The sequence below is a fragment of the Barbus barbus genome (genome assembly GCF_936440315.1).
Source record: "Barbus barbus genome assembly, chromosome: 46".
Lineage (NCBI taxonomy): Eukaryota > Metazoa > Chordata > Actinopteri > Cypriniformes > Cyprinidae > Barbus > Barbus barbus.
In genome coordinates this window covers 14,358,580-14,380,301 of record NC_136724.1, presented here as the reverse complement: position 1 = coordinate 14,380,301, position 21,722 = coordinate 14,358,580, and the positions used below count along the sequence as shown (strand labels likewise).

The 21,722-nt window shown below is 40.2% G+C and overlaps 1 protein-coding gene across 1 annotated transcript; it reads right to left on the bottom strand.

Annotated features, from left to right (window-relative positions):
• Positions 1 to 1,247: 1,247 nt before the first annotated feature.
• LOC306864630 (D(3) dopamine receptor-like) lies at positions 1,248 to 21,422 on the bottom strand (the record flags this gene model as incomplete). Its single annotated transcript, XM_079408753.1, has 7 exons — positions 21,126 to 21,422; positions 13,189 to 13,301; positions 11,342 to 11,478; positions 9,301 to 9,494; positions 6,197 to 6,268; positions 4,249 to 4,612; positions 1,248 to 1,444 (listed from the first exon to the last, which is right to left on the bottom strand). The coding sequence occupies exons 1-7, from the start codon at positions 21,411 to 21,413 to the stop codon at positions 1,248 to 1,250; spliced, it is 1,365 nt and encodes a 454-aa protein (XP_079264879.1). The 5' UTR covers positions 21,414 to 21,422.
• Between the last annotated feature and the right edge of the window lie 300 nt (positions 21,423 to 21,722).

Below are 21,722 nucleotides of genomic sequence, written 5' to 3'. Positions count from 1 at the left end.
TTCAATACAATACTGTGTAAGATGTAGTGTAAGATGTGTTTGTAGTAGTTCAGGTTTTGCTGAACATGATAGGAGACCATGGGTTCACATTTCTCATAAAAGTCAGTTTTGTTGTATGGCAATTCACCAAAGAATCCTAAAAAATTTATATTGTTTTTGTTTCCACTAAAATATTAAGCAGCAAAAACTTTTCAACATAAGAATTGTTTCTTGAGCACAAATTCAGCATATTAGAATGATTTCTTAAAAGAGCATATGATACTGGGACTAGAGTAATGGCTGCTGAAAATTCTGCATTATCATCACAAGAATAATTTACATTTTGTAAAAAATGTATTGAAACAATTTTCAATTACAATAGGATTACTGTTTTTACTGTATGTTTGATCAAATAAATGCATCCTTGATGAGCATAAGAGACTCCTTTCAAAAAGAACATACAAATCCTACGAACCCCAAAATTTTGAATGTTAGTGTATGTGTATGTATTTATATTTAAATTTATATAAATATTATTTGTATCATAGATCTGATGAGGCCTATGCAAAATGGACATAAAGCTTCTGTATATATATTTCAGATGACACCAGGGCTTATGGGATTCAACATAGCTTTAATTCACAGCACAAAATCATGTTTCATCCATAACAATCATCATCATCTCTTCTCCTTTCTATCCTGATATGCAGTTGGATCACGAAACTTGCCCTTAGGAGGGAGAAACCATTAAAGGCACAACACAGTCTTGGATCTTTTACTACTTCACGCTTCTCTGGTGCACCTGCTTTATGGTCCCTTTGACAAATCACTAGCCTTTGTAGCCACATAAATAATTTTCTTTGCTGTTTTACAACTGAAGAGTTTCAGGCAAAACTCAATTCAGTTTCATTCAGTGGTGTGACACATGCAAACACATGATGACCTCAGAATTCTCTCCACATGCGACGAGGTGGTGAGATGGAGAACAAGGTCCAGAAGATATTCTAGGCTTTGTTGTTGAGTGTGAAGCACCATCTGGAACTCCAGATTGGTCTGTCGTCTCAAAATGATCTATGGAGTTTGAAGAAGATTCAGACCAACGTTAATCCACCAATTCCAAGTGTAGTGCGCTTTGTAGTGAATTGGAAATCAACTTCAGATTGTTCAAGGTCTTTAATATCCCCTGCATATGGCACTTTGTATCCAAAAATTGAATCCATAATGTCTGGAAGCTGCATTGAGCATTATATGGGAGAACAGCCAATGGTTTAGCAGCTCAAGATTTTAATAAAGGCTCTGCGGAACTCAATGTTGAACGTGGTGTAGATGACTGGATTGAGAGCGCTGTTGACGTAGCCGAGCCAAGTGAAGGCGCTGTAGACCTCAGGAGGGATGTGACAAGCTCTGCAGTGAGTGTTAAGGATGTGGGTCACAAAGAAGGGCAGCCAGCAAATAAGAAAAACCCCTGCAAGACAAAAAACACAAACAATGAATAAACAGGAACAAATAACAGCAAAATGTGGCAACATCCATTTTGAAAAGAGCTAAAGGTGCATTTCTTCAAGCTTTCTTCTTTTGTGAGGCACAGAAGAAATAAAGACATGAGGCTTTTAGATTAACTACTTGAACTTCAACTTCCAAGTGTTTTCTGAAAATGACAAACTGCTTTGTTGAATTTGAAATAAAAAACAGGTGTTTTTAGCACTCAGAAACCTTGACCACTGGCAAAATAGTCATGTGACAACCCTGACCAATTGACTTTGAACTGAGGCAGCTGAGCCATTCCCTCGATCCAAGACATCTGTCTCCGTGAGTGTAATTTAATTTCCTCCTCAATTAAGCAGACATCTCAGATTACCATCAATGTCATTTATCACTTAACAGAAAACTGACTCATGGGTCACCAGTCGACACTAATAGAGCCAAATTGGTTATTTGGTACTTGATGTTATATAAAACTAGTATGTTGGAGTCTGACTGTACTCTGTAGGCGTTGCATGAAGCTTTTGGCATTCAGCATCTTCATTTTTTCCCCAGGTGGCTTCTTGTCGCAATCTGACGAGCTGTAGCATACGCCATAGACACAGACTGAGCTTCACAGCGCGACTCTGAAACCCACTTCCAAAATGTCAGATGAGAAACTAAGTGAATCATTGATTGGAAAAATAGTATAGTGGCATGTGCTCGGGTTGAAGGGGGGAGGCATCAGGACACCTGATATGAAAGAAAAACAATTTTGCAATAGTGAAGATCACAGAATAACGGAATCAATTTGCTGTAAGCAATCAGCAAGACGATGAATTTCATAAATTACATGTCCCTCCCCATCACCTCTGAGATGTGAGAGAGGGATGAATATCAGTGTTGATGATGTGCGAAAGAGGTCGAGTTAATCAAGTCAGTGAAATTACAAAATAAAATGCTGATAGCGTCACCTGGGATTTGATCACAGGACTTCTTATTCTCAATGTGTCACACCACTAGACTTGTTTATTAATGTTTATTTACAATACTTTTCAAAATTTTGGGGTCAGTAATTTTTTTAAATTGGATAATTCACCCAAAAATGAAAATTCTGTCATTAATTACTCACCATCATGTCGTTCCAAACCTGTAAGATCTCAGTTCAACTTTGGAACACAAATTAACACAAATTTGATTCTTGTAGCTTCATTAAATTACAGTTGAACCACTGATGTCACATGGACTATTTAAACAATGTCCTCACTACCTTTCTGTGCCTTGATCGTGGTAGTACCGATGCTGTCTATGCAGGGTCAGAAAGCTCTCAGATTTCATCAAAAATATCTTAACTTGTGTTCCGAAGATGAATGAAGGTCTCACAGGTTTGGAACCACGTGAGGGTAATTAATGATAGAATTTTCATTTTTTGGTAAACTATCCCTTTAAGAAATATTTTTTTTCAGAAAGGATGCATTGAATTGATCAAAATGGACAGTGAAGATGTTTCTAACCTTAAATGCTGTTATTTTGAACTTCATAATTATCAAAGAATCCTGAAAAAACATGTTGTCTTGGTTTCTAGAAAAATCACAAATGAAGAAGCACAAATGATTTCAACATAGATAAAAATAAGAAATGTTTCTTGAGCACCAAATCATCATTACTGAGGAATCATGTGACACTGGAGAGAAAATTCAGCTTTGCCATCACTGAAATAAATTACATTTTAAAATATATTGAAATAAATAGCAGTTATTTTTAATTTATTACACAGTATTCCTGTTTTTACTGTATCTTTAATAAAATAAATGCAGCTTTGACAAAGAAACTTCTTTCACAAACAATAAAAAACTTTTTAACAGTAGCTCTTCTTATGTATCTTTGACCTTCAATTTAATCTAAGTGATCATTTATTGTAACTTATTATATAATGATTATATTATCTCACCTGGGGCATCAAGGAAAAACAGACAAGTGAGTTTAACCTTGAAAACTGTGAATACAAATGGCCTTGGGCCAAAACAAGATAGAATGTAAAGTGAGACAATTTTCAAGTTCGGAGTAAATTAAATGTCGCTTCACTGTGTCACTGTTGTCATGATGCTCAGGGCGACAAATGGAAGTAAAAAAAAACAAGTCTGTATGCAAATCAATGCAAAAAGGAAGACCAAACACAATGAAGTATGCAAATTTTACAATGATGCCATTACTGTTGAATGGCAAGCATTCTAACCAATGGGATTTTCTAACTTATTCAGTCTTATAAAATCTTACAATATGATGAAATTACTGAGTTTTAATGTAATTGAGTTGAAATGTATGCATAGAAAATTTAGAAAAATATCAAAAAGTAGTAAGATGAATTTCAATAGCTCAGTAATGAGTGAAAGTATACTGTCTCTCTTCACTTTAAAGGCATAGGCACCTGAAAATAAAAGTTCTGTCATCATTTACTCACCCTCAAGTTGTTCCAACTTGACAGTTGCTGATCCCCATTGACTTTCATAGTATGAAAAAAAAAACTATGTAAATCAATGGGGACCAGAAACTGTTTGGTTATACACATTCTTCAAAATATCTTCTCTTTTGTTCAGTAGAAGAAAGAAATTCATACAGGTTTGTAACAACTCGAGCATGATTAAATATGACAGAATTTTCATTTTTGGGCTAATGATCCGTTTAAAGGAGAAGTATGTAATTTCTGCACCACTAACCATACCAGAAATGCAGAAATAATTTTTTTGTTGTTGTTATAAACCTAGGAATCTAATAATAGAGTCTGTACAAGCAGCACAAGCCTCTCACCCAGAACGATGGCCAACATCTTTGTGGCTTTCTTTTCCTTGGAGTGCATACTTCTACAGCGGACCTGATTGGGACACACCATGGTGTGAGTGGGCCGCGGAGGACGCAGGGTGGTGTGTGTGCGTCCGTTTGACAACTTCTTCACTTCACAGCTCCTAACTGTCACCTGCTCCTCGTCCCCACCCTCCTCTTCCTCACGGTTTGCATCTTGCTCAGTGCGAGCGAAGGACGCATGGCTGATGCTGCAGTAGTTCAGTGTAATCACAGGAGGCAGCAGTGAGTTCTCGGCAGGGGCGGTTTGAGGCCGCTTACGCCACGGGCAGCTGGCGAGGAGCCGCGGACGGATCACCTGCTCCTTGGTTTCCTGAACGGATAGGGAGATGAAATGCAAGCATGTAAACTTCAAGGTGCGCTGCATATCTTTATTCCTGCAAGCATGTCTGTTCTATAATTAATTAGCACAAGGAGGTTTGCTGTCCTCATTTCCTCGAATAGAATGATATCGTCTCAAGGACTACTGAGTATTTTTGTTGCAATATGAAGCTGATTTCACACCGCCTTACACATTGGACTAGTTTTGGATTGCTTTCTTGACTTTGCAGTTCCGTAAGAAAGGGCAATGAACCATTAACCCTCTGGCTACTAACAACACATTTGCTGTTTTTCTAGCCATATCTTATTAAAATTTCTTGTAGGCTAACATAACATTGCCATTGGATATAAAGTAGTTTTGAGAAATACACTATATTATTGAAAATTAGACTTTTTAAAAGTTATTTAAAAGGCTCAGTGGACAGCGGATTGTCTTTCTAACATCTTAAAATAAAGAGAAACAAAATTTCCCTTAATAAATATCAAAACCTCGTTAAAACAAGACAAATTTACTTTAGATATTAAAGCTTTTTTTGTTGAAAATATATCTTAAATTTGGTTTGATAGATTTTTCTCACCCTAAAAAGTCTTTAAAGCATATATGTAATAAAATATTAAATAATAAAATATTTTTTTCTGAATATCTTACGAAATGTTATTTCTAAAGTAAATGTATCTTCTCATATTATTTAATTATTATAAACTATACTATTTTATATAGTTACTATATATTTTATATATAATAAACCTTTTTTTCTCTATATACTCTATCATTCAAAAGTTTAGGGTCATTATGATTAATTTAATAATAAATTTAAACTTTTATTCAGCAAGAATTAAATTGATCACAAATATCAGTAAAAACAAGTTTCAAAAGATTTCCATTTCAAATATATTCAAATATGTTTCCACTAAAGTATTAAGCAGTACACCTAAGTACCAAATCAGCATATTAGTATGATTTTTGATGGATCATGTGACACTGAAGACTGGAGTAATAGCTGCTGAAAAACTTTGCCATCACAGAAACATAAAAAACCTTACCAACCTTAAACCTTTAAACACTTGTTGCACAAATGCAAATATCTATTTAATGCAAATATCTAATTAATCACATTGCATCTCCTCTTTTTGTCAATTAACCAGTATCTCCCTTCTTCACATCACAGCTCTGATCCCAAGGTCTCAACTAACAGCTGCATTGAACACATTTCTCATGGCTCCCTACCAAAGCTTGTGAGTCCTAACTTTGATGTGCCTCCTGTGGAAACATCTTTGACAAACAGAGTGTGCCAGTGAAGGGAGTAGATCACCAGCCAGAGCAAGTTGGGGGCCATACGTTAGAGCCACAAATGTTCAGTTCACAGCTTACAGCCGCAGGGATAAGTCTGTTGAGGCACGGCAACAGAAACGCACTCGCTATGCTAAAATAGGAGGGAGAATGCTGCCAGCAGTCTCAAAATACCTTGTAAGATTTCTTCACAGGCTCTGTTGCTCTCAGAAACCTCATTTCATGCAAGATTAGAGTAGTAACACATTTCTATACACACATGCAGATACACAATGGTATACGCACATTTATCACATTGATTCTGATGGGGGAAAGGTCTCTTTTCTCTTTGTGAGAGTCGTCTTGTAAACACGTCTCCTGCGGAGAAATGTTAAAGAGTCAGCGGGTGGAAAACAAAAGCAATGCAAAAGCATGTAAAACAAATCTGGGGAGCAGAAAAAAGGAGAAAAAGATAGGAAAAGATGTCAGGATCAAGGCAGGGAAATTGAAGTAGGCCACTATTGAAAAAAAAATCTGATTTTCAATGGATGCCAATAGTGGACTGTGTTGTTTTACTGAAGCCCAATATATGACTGGAATGGAGAATCTACCTGACTTAAATAGAATTATCATTAAGAACCTTTGTGTCTTCATCATCTATTATGCCTCTAAGGCTCCAGTTGTTCTCCATCCACACATCCTAAGAGAGATACTGAAACTCAGCGAACCCTGAACAGTGTTATTTTATTATTTATTAATTTATTTATTTTAAAACTTTAGTTTTAGTTATTTTATTAGGTGCTTTTTGTAATTTTTATTATTTGTATTTGTATTTCATTTTTCAGCAACTTCGTTTGTTTCAGCAGTTTTACTTAAACTTACTTTAGTTATTTGTCAAGTCAAGTAACTGAATACATTTTTAGTAGTTTTAGTTAACAATAACAACACTAACCCTAAAACTATTTGAACATTGGTACTGTTCCTGTTTTGCGCTAGGGGTGACCGTATGACCAAAGTTTTATATCACAATGTGAGTAATTTCATTTCACAGTAACTATATATATATATATATATTGTGGTCCAACGTTGATACAGCCGGAGTGGAAGTGGGAGATAAGCACTCACTTCTCTAGAAATGCCCAAACGGCGTGCGTCTCAGATAGCCTCTGTCAACCAAAATCCAGCTCCTGGCCTTCCCGAGTGGCTCAGCTTCTAAGCCCGGCGGACCGCGTTTTGACTAACAGGAGAAGGGGTGAAGGCGGGTCTCAGACGCCTCAAAAACAGTTGCTTCGGGCAGATGGGGCTCGTTAACCTTGATTGGTAGCCCATCTAGGAGAAGGTAAACTCCGATCCTAAACCTCCGCTGCCTTGCCCACCCATGGGAAGGCTAGGGGAGTAAACCCCGATTTAAAATCCGGAGATGGAGTCCCAAAGGCGGTCCGACGTTGTCTTCAACGTCCTTCCGGCAACTCCTGCGACGCCGCTGGTGCCAAGCTGTATCAGCATTCGCCTTTCCCTTGGATCCACCAGCTGCGCGGAGAGGGGGAGTCTGCTGCATGGGCAACAGCTGATTCTCCATACTACCCTGCCCAGGCTTCGTAGTTTCCACTGGAGAGGACACTCCAGCGTCGCCACAAGGTGGCGGCACTGGAAACTACACCATCGTCTCACATAGACGGAAGGATGCCGACGACGATATATACATATCACAATATCGTTTGTTTTTTTTGGCTTTACGTAAAATATTTTAATACCATTGAAAATATCACAAAAAACGAATACAAAAAACTACAGTAGAACAAATAAATAAGAAATGCTACATACATTGTATAAAGTAATCAAATTTATAAAAATGCTACATATTCTTCACTGTGTAAATTAAATATGTATCTCTTATTATTAAAGTTACAAAAGTGATTTAGTCAAGAGCAGTGAGAGATTATCTCTCTTTTGTTGTTTGATTAACATGAATGACAGACAGCAGGAATATTACTGCTGTCACTGTAAGAGCTGCCTGGATCCAATTAGTCTGGCGTAGCCAGACCTTCAGACTGAAGGCTGAAGATCTCGAATCCATGGCAGCTTTCATTGGCCAAGGCCTGCCCATGAGGCCGTTTGACCGACTTGTCAAACAACCAATCACAGTTCACTTCGTTCAGCGTCACGTTTCGGGGCATGAAAATATCGCCACAATAACAGACCGGTGTGTAAACTCTCGAATGTATTTTAAAGATTATATGCCGCGAACTTTAAATATTTCACATACTTTTGAAAATCCAGCGTTTATTTGAGCCTGATAAGCGTTTGCCGTCACAGTTGTAAACACGACGGCTTTCTTCTTTCGCGAGGAGGTTTGGCGTCACGGCATCTTTGTGTCCAGGCGGAATGTTAAAGAACGTCTCCTGGAAATCCTATATAATTCAAACAATCCGATGACGACTTCGAAACTCCTGAAGTGTTCCCACTTTTGTGTGCCATATGCATCAGACGTTTAGCCAACGGTCCGTGGGCGTGACGTCTGAGGCTGAGACTAGGATCCAATATACTGTTGTACGTGTTTTCTTTCTCAGCTGTTTATTTTCACTTAAGGCCTACTGTGTTTACGAGGATACTAGCAAAGATGGGGTTTTTTTTAACACAAAGAAGTGTGTGTATTTAACCATTCAAGGCCCAATAAAGCGGCAAAAAAACAAACAAAAAACTCTATCACAAGTTTGGAATGACATGAAGGTGATTAAATGATGAGTTTTTATTTTTGAGTAAACTATTTCTTTAATAAAACCTCCAAGGCTGATTGTTTCAATTAAACTATGAACAGATCAATTTACAGCTCATATATGTAATGTAAGTCTGTGCTTGGACTTCATTTTCTTTATTCAAATTAGATAGAATTGTAAAACAAGACTTTTTAACAAGAAGAATAATATTCAGGTCAGCCTACAAAGCCTTTTCTCCATATCAAATTTTGCTCCAGTTAGCTGGAACTAAATCTTGCAATAAAATTCCTAGGGTGCGTAGCTGAATGGCTTTTCTGGAACTTTTCCAAAGACCTGACTGTGCATCTCACTTTCACAGGAAGGCAATGATACAAAGGCTCTTTCCGCTGATAGGGAGAGTTGTTTCACTGAATAAAACAACCAAGTAATGTTTCCTAACAAAGATAGACTGGATTCCAAGCTTCTTTGAATTTAAGTGAAATGCAATACCATGTTTCGATCCAAGATTGCCTGCTAATGATTCAAGTTGGAGCTTAGATGTGTTTCTAATCTATACTTACCACCGGTAACTGATAATTCTAGTCATTATGCACAGTTATTGGTGAATTACGCGTTTTTTAAGTAGAGTAGAGAATCCAATACAGTTTGAGGAGATCTTGTGTGGAGGTGAAATGTGAGAATATCTACTCTTACCGCAGATGGTGGTAGAGATGCTGGCTGAACTTTGCCACTGCCTTGACGGAAGGTGATTCTCTTTCGTCTCCTTCTGAGAAAGATGTAGATGCGCACGTAGACCAGAAGGGTCACTATGAATGGTAAGTAAAATGACACCACAGAGGAGTAGATAACAAAATCCGGATTTGAAATCGAGCACACTGCAGGGTCATCTGCAAAAAACAAACACAGAACATATTTGTCATACTTTACGGAAGATACATTTAGCCGGTGTTGTGATTCTTTTGTTTGCTTTAATAACAGCAGTGAAATATTCCATTGTCTAACATAAAGTAATTAAGACTGAAAATAACAGATATGAGGTAGTAAGCCAGTGTGAATGTATGTAATGACGCCAGTTGTGTTAGAAGTATAATCAATACTCTTATCAGCAGTAATCTGCGATGTATAAAATTGTTTCTGCGGCAGCATAATTAGAGCCTCAAAGTCCTTCTCTCCCATCTGCAGTATATGCAGCCAAAGCAGAACAAATTGCATGCATATCTAGGAGGCTTGTGTGTGTGTGAGAGAGATGACATTCATTATATCTCACCGTGAAACTAATTAACTGATTACTCTAATTAAATGGATGGTTAATTTCTTCACAAACTAATTTATCGACATCTGATGGAAGCTCACTGAAAGCTATAGCTATAAAATTAGCACTCAAGATAAACACTCTAGTGCTTTATTGTATTTTGAAACTACATGGTTGAGGAAGCTATACTTGTAGATTATCAAACTATACATCATGTAAAGTAGTTGCTTTACAGTCGATCTACCCTTTTGATATACTACAAACTCCTAAAGACAAGTTGCCAAATACATTAAAGCGTAAAAACTCCATGTACTTAAAAATGTATTGGTGTTTAGTCAGTGGATATTACTAAAAGCCAATAAACTCTTAAGATTTTTTTTTATGTTTTTGAGAGAAGTCTTTTATGCTCACTAGCAGTGCATTACAAGTAACGCGAGTTATGTAATCAGGTTACTTTTTTCAAGTAATTAGTAAAGTAACGCATTACTTTTTAATTTACTGTAAAATCGAGCGTAGCGTTAGTTCTGGCAGGTCACGTTAGTCAAGATCACATCAGCTGACTCTCAGCTGATCCCCATCTACCTATAGGAATACGAAACCTATTTAAGCATCCATATATAAGGTCGTCAGTATCAGCAGTTTTTGCATTGCTCAATAGCAAGTTAAATGGCGAATTCGGCATGCAAAACATCATCATCACAAGGAATCATCGAGTGGAATTTGTTTCCCCAATGGACTCGCCTCCAATTCATACAAGTTCGTTAAATTGAATACGTGAATTCACCCCATTGTTTATAAGCTGCCCGATTCGGAAGTGACTGAGTTAGCATTACTTCATGCATCGCTGATTCGCTACATTATTTAAATGGACGCCACTAGTTATGCGATTTGTCCAATCAATTGCTCTCTAGACTGAAATGTCCTGCCCCCAATTCTACCTACATTGCTACACCTTTAGGCGATGTAATTCAGGTTTAGTATCTCTTTATTTTATTTGGCCCAAAAACAAAAGCATTAAACTGAAACCGTAGCAACAGGATTGAACTAAATATTTATTTTTATGCCTCACAATAACATGCCAGGTCTGAAATGAATCAGTGAATCTTTGATTTACTGTCCTGCTATTAAAGCCTTGCTGCTTTTATGCTTTTCCCCAACACTGATTCTAAAACATCTCTTGTTTAAATTTGTCACTTTTATTTCCAAATCCATTTGTTATTCATTAGGCATTTACGAGATTTCATGGCAGCACTTCAATAGGAAGCAATGATTTCACACCAATGGACAACAGTGTTGGTTCTCAACAGCTTTTGCTTTAGGAAGCAGATTATATTGGGCATTCTAACTATGCATGGCCATATGGTTATTTGCATACATTTGCATTTTATTTAGCATTATTTTTCCCTGTATAAGAACAGCTATGACCCGTTTTTAAGTCACAACGCACTAGCTGAGCTGGAGAAATACTATACAGAAACTCACCTGTAGTGTTGAATCCAAACAGAAGGGGGCAGGAGACTGTAAAAGCAAGGACCCAAACTGTTGCAATCATGACGGAAACCCTTTTGCGGGAGCTGTGAGTGGTGTTGTATAGCACTGGCATCACCACAGCCATATACCTTTACAGACACAAGAATTAATTAATCTCAGAAGAAACGGGACTACTGATAAGAAAAAAGGTCACACTCACCGAAGCATGAAAAATATGAGTTAGGAGATTAAACAAAATTTTGAAATGACCCCGCAAAGTCATTTTTGAATACCACCATTCGTTCTGATATGAAAGAAAGATCAAATTCAATTTCAGATAAGCTTTCACTACAAAGGTTTCTTCTGCATCTGCCACGAAGTGTTCAAAAGAAAATATCTGATTAAAAATGAATAGGTCTCATGTATGCCAGGACATTGAAAGAGAATTTGCAACATCTATACACTGAAGAGGGATTAATTATGCTTTTCGTGAGCGGTTTCTATATCTGCAGCACACTGCACTTACACGTACAGAATACCATGCAGTCTGAAAGGCACAATCAACCTAAATGTTCTTTTCTCTCCCACCGGCTAAATATTTCCCTTCACTCTCATACGTTTTTTCTTTTCTACTGAATCATTTGCTCTCAGCCCTTCTGTTTTGTCCTTTATGATCAGCATCTCATCCTTGCCCTCCTCCAACTAATTAAACTTCTATATGTTTTCGCACTCATGCCATGCAATCAAAATTAAAACAAGGACCCCTCCCAGCTCTATGTATGAAGGTGATAATGATGCACCTGTCACTTGCTGATACCATATGAAAGGAATATTTTGGGTTCGGTAAAGCTCATTCAACAGCATTTTTGGCATAATGTTGATTACCACAAAAATTGTTTTGTTTTTAAATAACCAAGCAAAAAAATCGAGGTTACAGTAATAGTGCAGTCACATTGTTGCCTGCAAAGTTTTGCAGTAATGTTTAGTAGGAATCCATGTGAACGGGAATTTCATGTGAATGTGAAAGATTTCCCCATGCAGATTTCGCATTGGGTTCAGTTGTTCATGCAAATTTGCAACACTGACCAACAGAGAGCTGTTTGATTTGAACGAGTTTGATTTGATTATAATTTTGCTAAAGTGATTATACCATGAGACAATTAGAATGGAAGTGAATGTGGACCATTTTTTTATTTAAAATCATAAATGTAATGCTTATAATTTTACATTATAACCTACATTAATTAAAACTTGTGCATTATTTGAGCTTGCATAATTTAAATTATTTATTTTATTTAAATTTATTATTTTTATAAGTTATTTGTTACTGTTTACAAAGATTTAGAATTAGAAATAACTTTATACAGAAAAGGTTATGGTTTTTTACACTCATGTTAATACGCATATTTGTATATTTTTTTAATTAAGTTTTTTGGATTTACTATTGAAAAGTATTATTTTAATGTTTACTGATTGGCCCCAATTAATTCCATTTTCCATTCTAATGGTTCAAGATTTCTAAATTCTGTGGTAACAAACATTATGCCACAAATGCAGTCGATTGAGCTTGTTTTGCACTTGGAAAAAGGTTCCAAAAGGGGGTTTTCACAATGATGTCAAGAACTATTTTTGGTTCCCCAAAATCTTTTAGTGAACTGTTCTTAAAAGAACCATTTTTTTCTTAGTGTGAACTTTTTTTTTTTACTGTAAAGAATCTTTTGTGTATGGATGTTAAAGGTTCTTCGTGGAACCACCGATGCCAATGAAGAACCTTTAGAAATAAAGGTTGTGTGTAGTAAACCCAGAATAATCCATTCCTAAAAAAAAGAAATACAAGCACAACAATTTCAAATCCCTACCTGTCGATGCTGATGGCACACAGGTTGAGTATGCTTGCAGTGCACATCATCACATCCAGGGTCACAAAAACATTGCAATACAAGCGACTGAAGAGCCAAGCTCCACCAACCACCTGCACAGGTACAACAGGGTCATATTAAGGGCCTAAATGCACAAGAAATTGAAAGGAAATGGGCGAAATATGTCCAACTGAGCAACTTATTTTTTTAACCACACTGCCTCACCTATACAGTTTCTTCATTGTAAGGAAGCAGAGTACTCTTTTTGAGAATCCCACCTTTTATCCCACACTCGTTTTGCAAATAATGAATTGGGCAAACAGACCCTTGGTCCATCTCTCAGAGGGCCTACAACAATAACGGCCATTCGAATGGCAAGGGAGGTGTAATAAGGCTCCGGCAGAGCGTAGTGCATCATGACAGGTAGATCTTCTTTTCTCCTTTCCTGGCACTAATCAAGAGCAGCATAATGCCTGCTGCAGCCACTCAAGAGATGTTCAGCCAAATTTAACCGAGTTTTGGAAGGCTGTCTCTAAATTAAGGTTTTTAACCATTACCACCAAAACCAGGGAAGAAATTTGATATTAGACAGTAAAAATTATACTGTATCTATACAGGTCCTTCTCAAAAAATTAGCATATTGTGATAAAGTTCATTATTTTCTGTAATGTACTGATAAACATTAGACTTTCATATATTTTAGATTCATTACAACACAACTGAAGTAGTTCAAGCCTTTTATTGTTTTAATATTGATGATTTTGGCATACAGCTCATGAAAACCCAAAATTCCTATCTCAAAAAATTAGCATATCATGAAAAGGTTCTCTAAACGAGCTATTAACCTAATCATCTGAATCAACTAATTAACTCTAAACACCTGCAAAAGATTCCTGAGGCTTTTAAAAACTCCCAGCCTGGTTCATTACTCAAAACCGCAATCATGGGTAAGACTGCTGACCTGACTGCTGTCCAGAAGGCCATCATTGACACCCTCAAGCAAGAGGGTAAGACACAGAAAGAAATTTCTGAACGAATAGGCTGTTCCCAGAGTGCTGTATCAAGGCACCTCAGTGGGAAGTCTGTGGGAAGGAAAAAGTGTGGCAGAAAACGCAGCACAACGAGAAGAGGTGACCGGACCCTGAGGAAGATTGTGGAGAAGGACCGATTCCAGACCTTGGGGGACCTGCGGAAGCAGTGGACTGAGTCTGGAGTAGAAACATCCAGAGCCACCGTGTACAGGCGTGTGCAGGAAATGGGCTACAGGTGCCGCATTCCCCAGGTCAAGCCACTTTTGAACCAGAAACAGCGGCAGAAGCGCCTGACCTGAGCTACAGAGAAGCAGCACTGGACTGTTGCTCAGTGGTCCAAAGTACTTTTTTCGGATGAAAGCAAATTTTGCATGTCATTCGGAAATCAAGGTGCCAGAGTCTGGAGGAAGACTGGGGAGAGGGAAATGCCAAAATGCCTGAAGTCCAGTGTCAAGTACCCACAGTCAGTGATGGTCTGGGGTGCCATGTCAGCTGCTGGTGTTGGTCCACTGTGTTTTATCAAGGGCAGGGTAAATGCAGCTAGCTATCAGGAGATTTTGGAGCACTTCATGCTTCCATCTGCTGAAAAGCTTTATGGAGATGAAGATTTCATTTTTCAGCACGACCTGGCACCTGCTCACAGTGCCAAAACCACTGGTAAATGGTTTACTGACCATGGTATTACTGTGCTCAATTGGCCTGCCAACTCTCCTGACCTGAACCCCATAGAGAATCTGTGGGATATTGTGAAGAGAAAGTTGAGAGACGCAAAACCCAACACTCTGGATGAGCTTAAGGCCGCTATCGAAGCATCCTGGGCCTCCATAACACCTCAGCAGTGCCACAGGCTGATTGCCTCCACGCCACGCCGCATTGAAGCAGTCATTTCTGCAAAAGGATTCCCGACCAAGTATTGAGTGCATAAATGAACATAATGGCCATTCTTTTATTGGTCGGATTAAATATGCTAATTTTTTGAGATAGGAATTTTGGGTTTTCAGGAGCTGTATGCCAAAATCATCAATATTAAAACAATAAAAGGCTTGAACTACTTCAGTTGTGTTGTAATGAATCTAAAATATATGAAAGTCTAATGTTTATCAGTACATTACAGAAAATAATGAACTTTATCACAATATGCTGATTTTGAGAAGGACCTGTAACTTAATGCATTCAGGGTGATTATGATGTTACATAATATTTTAAGATTTTTAACCAGGTGCAATGAAACATTTGCCAGTTAGTTTAAGATTTGATGTTAAAATCTTTTCAGACTTTTAGGGTCAAAACATTTTACTATATAAATCAAGTGCTCTATGAATTGTAGCTCTGAAGACTGCTGCTTTTCATTGATGGATGGAAGAATTTAATCACTAACCAATGTGAAATTTAATTATTGATAATTTAGAGGACACTGAATGAAGTATGACTTGAAAAAACATTATCTGCTGCTCTCCTGTCTTTCAAATTGAGTGCTGCAGGGATGATGTCAAACCCTCAGAAGAATAATTGAGTAAAATAAGGTCTGTGGTAAACATACCTTGATGGTACTTAAATGTTTTGTGTTACCGCGTAAAGGCACACACTCACACCCCGAACATTCTTATTTACATATTACAAACATATGTTTTTTTAAAACAACCATAACAGCTTCTGAATTCACATTTTTACCCATATCTTTTAGAGAACTACTGGATTCCCTTCATTTCATTGCAAAATCACTTGAACAAGCTGTGTTCAACTAAATTTCTGCCTTTCTCACACAGAACAACCATAACACAAAATAATATTAAAAACGCATAAACTAAACATAAAATAAAATGCATAAAATTCAAGGCATTGATGTTTGCCTACAAAACCACCACTGGCTTTGCACCCCTTAACCTAAATTCATAACTTCAGATTTATTCATGTCCCCTCTAGAAGCTTGCACTCTGCAAGTGAACGTCGCTTTATTTTGCCATCCCAAAGAGGCACAAAATCACTTTCACAGACTTTTAAATTAAATGTTCCCTCCTGGTGGAATGATGTGCCCAACTCAATCCCAGCAGCTGAGTCCTTAGCCATCTTCGAAAATCGGCTAAATACACATCTCTTCCATCTTTATTTGACCCTCTAACTCTAGCACTCTCTATTCTAATTCTATATAGCAGCTTCTCTATTCTTTTGGTGGGTGTGTGTAATTTACATTGTAGAGCAAAATGTCGGGATGCTCTAGTATCTATGGGAAGTTGTGGCCTAATGTTTAGGGAGTCCGACTCGTAACCCAAAGGTTGTGAGTTCGAGTCTCAGGTCCGGCAGGAATTGTAGGTGGGGGGAGTGAATGTCATAATGCATAAATGGCTGCCCACTGCTCCGTGTGTGTGTGTGTACTTTGGATGCGTAAATGCAGAGTACTAATTCCTAATATGGGTTACTTTCAATTTCACTTTCAAAGTGCAATGTATACCATAAACCTTATTCATAAATCGAAAAACCTCATAGGAAAATCTCATGTGAATCTATGTGTCACGAATCTGGTCCATGCTCTTCCGGACAATCACCACCAGATGTCACTCACTCACCACATTGACTCTCACACCACACTTCTCTGGACTGCAATACCCACAATCCATTGCACTGACGACACGCAGCTGATTACACTGATCACACAGCTGAATTCACTGATCACCCCATCACACACACTATTTAACCTGGGACTTGCTCTAGCTCAGGGCCGAGTATTGTTAGCGTATATCACTCATCTAGAGATAGCAACTTTACAGAGCCATATAGCCATTGTCTTAGCCTTAGTCTTGCCTTGTTTTCCTGCCGTGTCTGACCCTGCCTGTGTTTCCTGGATTTACCCTTTGCCTTGCCGTTTGGATTATTGCTCTCGACTCTGGATTATCTCTCTGCCTTGCCCCTTTGGATTCTGTTCGCTGATCGTTGACCCACGCTTGCTCCACGGACTGCTTTGTCTTGCCCTTGCCATACCTGTTTGCCACTGTCTGACCCTGCCTGCTTTCTGACCATGTTTAGTAATAAAGCTTTGCACATGGATCCGCACGTCTCACGTCTCGTCAGCCCCGTAACAGAATACTCGGCCACACAAGGATCCAGCGGCTTTTCAAAAGGACATTGGCCAGGTATGGATTGTGCACGACTGTTATTAACCCTCGAGCAGGGCTCGCGACCGCTCGAGAATTATATTCAGGAGTACTTAGACCTCGCCTATTTTTCTGATCTGCCGGACTATGCACTTATTGACTTTTTTTGTGAGGGCATTAATCAGCCGCTCCGGTCAAGGTTAATCCGCGAGAGTCCCCGTTCATCTCTCAGTCAATTTATGGACTATGCTTTACTGTGTGTGGGCTCTCCGTTCACTGTGGGTGTCGCGGAGGAACACGGCACCGCACTCACTCACAAAATGGCGGCAGCAACAGCACCCCTTCACGTCATGGCTGTCAAGCCAGAGTCTGCTCACGTCGTCGCTGTCAAGCCAGAGTCTGCTCACGTCGTCGCTGTCAAGCCAGAGTCTGCTCACGTCGTCGCGGTCAAGCCAGAGTCTGCCCACGTCTCCGCTGTCAAGCCAGAGTCTGCCCACGTCTCCGCTGTCAAGCCAGAGTCTGCCCACGTCTCCGCTGTCAAGCCAGAGTCACACCACGTCTCAGTGCTCCAGCCAGAGTCTGTCACACCCAAGGATTCAAAGTCAGTCCTTCGATTTCTGATATCCAGTATGATGGACCCACAACTGATGTCGGTGCGAGTAGCTGGCATTCCCAGGGCCTCAACCCTGTCTGTTACAGAGACTGTTCCCCTGACCTCAGTACTTCCCGTTATGGCGGTTGCCATTTTGAGTGTGTGGGCTGCACACTGTGCTCCTGAGGCCTCTCCTGTCCACGAGTCTGCTCCAGTGCCTCCAGAGGTGGCGGCTTCCGCTGCAGAACCTCCCGAAGTGGTGGCACCCGTCCCTGAACTCGCTGTCTACCCTGTCACGGCCATGGGGGCCGTTCCTGAACTCACTGTCTGCCCTGTCACGGCCATGGAGACCGTTCCTGAACTCACTGTCTGCCCTGTCACGGCCATGGAGACAGTTTCTGAACTCACTGTCTGCCCTGTCACGGCCATGGAGGCCGTTCCTGAACTCACTGTCTGCCCTGTCACGGCCATGGAGGCCGTTCCTGAACTCACTGTCTGCCCTGTCATGGCCATGGAGACCGTTCCTGAACTCACTGTCTGCCCTGTCACGGCCATGGAGACAGTTTCTGAACTCACTGTCTGCCCTGTCACGGTCATGAAGGCCGCCCCTGAACTCACTGTCTGTCCTGTCACGGCCAAAGAGGCCGTCTGTGAGCTCACGCCCTGTCCTGTCACGACCAAGGAGGCCGTCTGTGAACTCACGCCCTGTCCTGTCACGGCCAAAGAGGCCGTCTGTGAGCTCTCGCCCTGTCCTGTCACGGCTAAAGAGGCCGTCTGTGAGCTCTCGCCCTGTCCTGTCAGGGCTAAAGAGGCCGTCTGTGAGCTCTCGCCCTGTCCTGTCACGGCTAAAGAGGCCGTCTGTGAGCTCTCGCCCTGTCCTGTCACGGCTAAAGATGCCGTCTGTGAGCTCACGCCTTGTCCTGTCACGGCTAAAAACGCAGTCTATGAATCCTCGTCCTGCCCTGCCACGCCCCCTGAGATCATGAATGCTCTCCCTGTATTATCTGTCTCTGCTCTCCCGGTGTTGTCTGTCTCCGTTTCCCCCAGATCTCAGACTCTGCCATGGTTTCCTGCCCAGTCTGCTTCCTGGCGAGTGTCTTCTGCTCAGGTCTGGTGGTCCTCTGCCCCGCCATGGTGGTCTTCTGCTCGGGTCTGGTGGTCGTCTGCTCCGCCGTGGTGGTCTTCTACTCCGGTCTGGTGGTCATCTACTCCGCCCTGGTGGGCTCCTGGTCCGTCTGCTCCGCCCTGGTGGGCTCTTGCTCTGTCCTGGTCTCCGGTTCCGCCGGGGTGTCCTGCTCTGCCGGTTCTGCCTCAGTCCCCGGTCTTCCCACTTCCTCACGGACCTGGCCCTCCGTCCCTCCCCCTGTTCCGCCTCCGCTCCACCGCCCTCCTGGATTATTTGGAAGCGTCTGGAAGCCGCTCCTTGGGGGGGGGCTATGTCACGAATCTGGTCCATGCTCTTCCGGACAATCACCACCAGATGTCACTCACTCACCACATTGACTCTCACACCACACTTCTCTGGACTGCAATACCCACAATCCATTGCACTGACGACACGCAGCTGATTACACTGATCACACAGCTGAATTCACTGATCACCCCATCACACACACTATTTAACCTGGGACTTGCTCTAGCTCAGGGCCGAGTATTGTTAGCGTATATCACTCATCTAGAGATAGCAACTTTACAGAGCCATATAGCCATTGTCTTAGCCTTAGTCTTGCCTTGTTTTCCTGCCGTGTCTGACCCTGCCTGTGTTTCCTGGATTTACCCTTTGCCTTGCCGTTTGGATTATTGCTCTCGACTCTGGATTATCTCTCTGCCTTGCCCCTTTGGATTCTGTTCGCTGATCGTTGACCCACGCTTGCTCCACGGACTGCTTTGTCTTGCCCTTGCCATACCTGTTTGCCACTGTCTGACCCTGCCTGCTTTCTGACCATGTTTAGTAATAAAGCTTTGCACATGGATCCGCACGTCTCACGTCTCGTCAGCCCCGTAACACTATGGAGAATTAGTCTTCTGGGTTTCTCCTGGGTTACATTTAAGTCTTGTTTCTTATGACAATGTCTAGTAATCAACTATTGATTGAAGATTATTGCTTGACTGATTATAGCACAGATTTATGGTTCCCTTGAGATATGAAGTGTTTGTTTTTGCATTGCACATGCAGATTTTGCATTGGTTTCAGTTGGTCATGTGAATTTGTCAAGTTGACCAACAAAAAGCGGCTTCTGTGTTAGCTGTGATTTATAAATCATTAAGCTATTGACAAACAGACCTTGGACTTTTTTCATTAATTTGATTTTACCATGACACATGTTGGTTAAAATTGGTCACATTAATTCACTGCATTGAACAACAGAAAGCTGATTAGTTTGACAGTGACTACATCAGCATTTATGTATAAGCTGAGGGAATAATCAATAGCTATCATCTAAACCAGGGGTGTCAAACTCACTTCCTGGAGGGCCGCAGCCTTGCAGAGTTTAGTTCCAACCCTGCTCCAACTCATATACCATGTAGTTTTCAAATAAGCCTTAATGACTTGATTAGCTGGATCAGGTGTGTTAAATTATGGTTGCATCTAAACTGTGCAGGGCTGTGGCCCTCCAGGAACTGAGTTTGACACCCCTGATCTAAACTGTCCTTGCTTCCTCTCTCATATGCAGCATCTGAAAGCCTGATTCAGTCCAAAGAATCGGTTAAACGGCCCTCTATTTCATATGCAAATGTGGAAGTCTGGTTAATTCTAGTGAGTCGATTCATCGTAAATGGTCATATCTCGTATATAACGCTACAAAATGAACAGATAAAAAAAATTGACCAATTCACCAATTTGAGTTCCTGTATATGTTTTTGTCCACATAATTTTGTAAACTGGGATGCTTTTGATGTATTAAGTATAAATGTGCCTGTTCAAGACACTATTCCAAATCACCCAAACTGTCGCCCAAGGCGGGGTTTTTGCAATGATGCCATAGAAGAACCATTTTTGCTTCCCAAAGAAACTTTGTCTATTTTTACTTGGTTCAAAGAACATTTTAATAATCTAAGGACCTTTAAAGATGCTTTTGTCCAATGGAAAGGTTATATGAATCTTAAAATCTCTTCATGGAACTGTCAATGCCAATAAAGAACCTTTATTTTTAAGACTGTGTAGTAATTTTCAATACAGAAATGCTCTGAACTATAGGCTACAGGAGGTTCTTGTGTACTCACTTCCAAATAGACCGCCCAGGGCATGACCAGTGAGGCAACCAAGAGATCAGCCACAGCCAAGCTGACCACCAGGTAGTTGGTGGTGGTCTGGAGAGCTTTCTCTCGAAGCACAGCAATACACACCAGAACGTTCCCAAACACAATAGCCAGGATGAGTAGGGAATAGAGCATGGCATAGTAATTCCTCTTCACTTCTTCAATGCCTGATATCAGGCTGTAGTTTCCCTCAGGAGTGAGAGAATGTTCTGAGTCATTCCACTGCCATTCACTGCTGCTAAACATTGCCATGAGTGAGGAAGATCTGGGGAGAGAGAAGGGTTTTTGACTTTGGGGATCAAAACACAGACATCAAGGGACAGAAGTTTTGACAACACATATATTGACACATATATAACATTTCTAGTTTGTCTGAAACCTTGTTTATATGCAGACGTCCCTGGATTTTATATTCTGTAAAGAGACTTGGAAAACACTTGACTGCTTGATGTGACAAGTTTTCTGGTCCAGCTTTTATATCTTTGAAAATTCTATTCAGCAATAAAAAATAAGGTATCATAAAATCTATTTTGGTCATCCATGCTTGATTTGCCACATCAG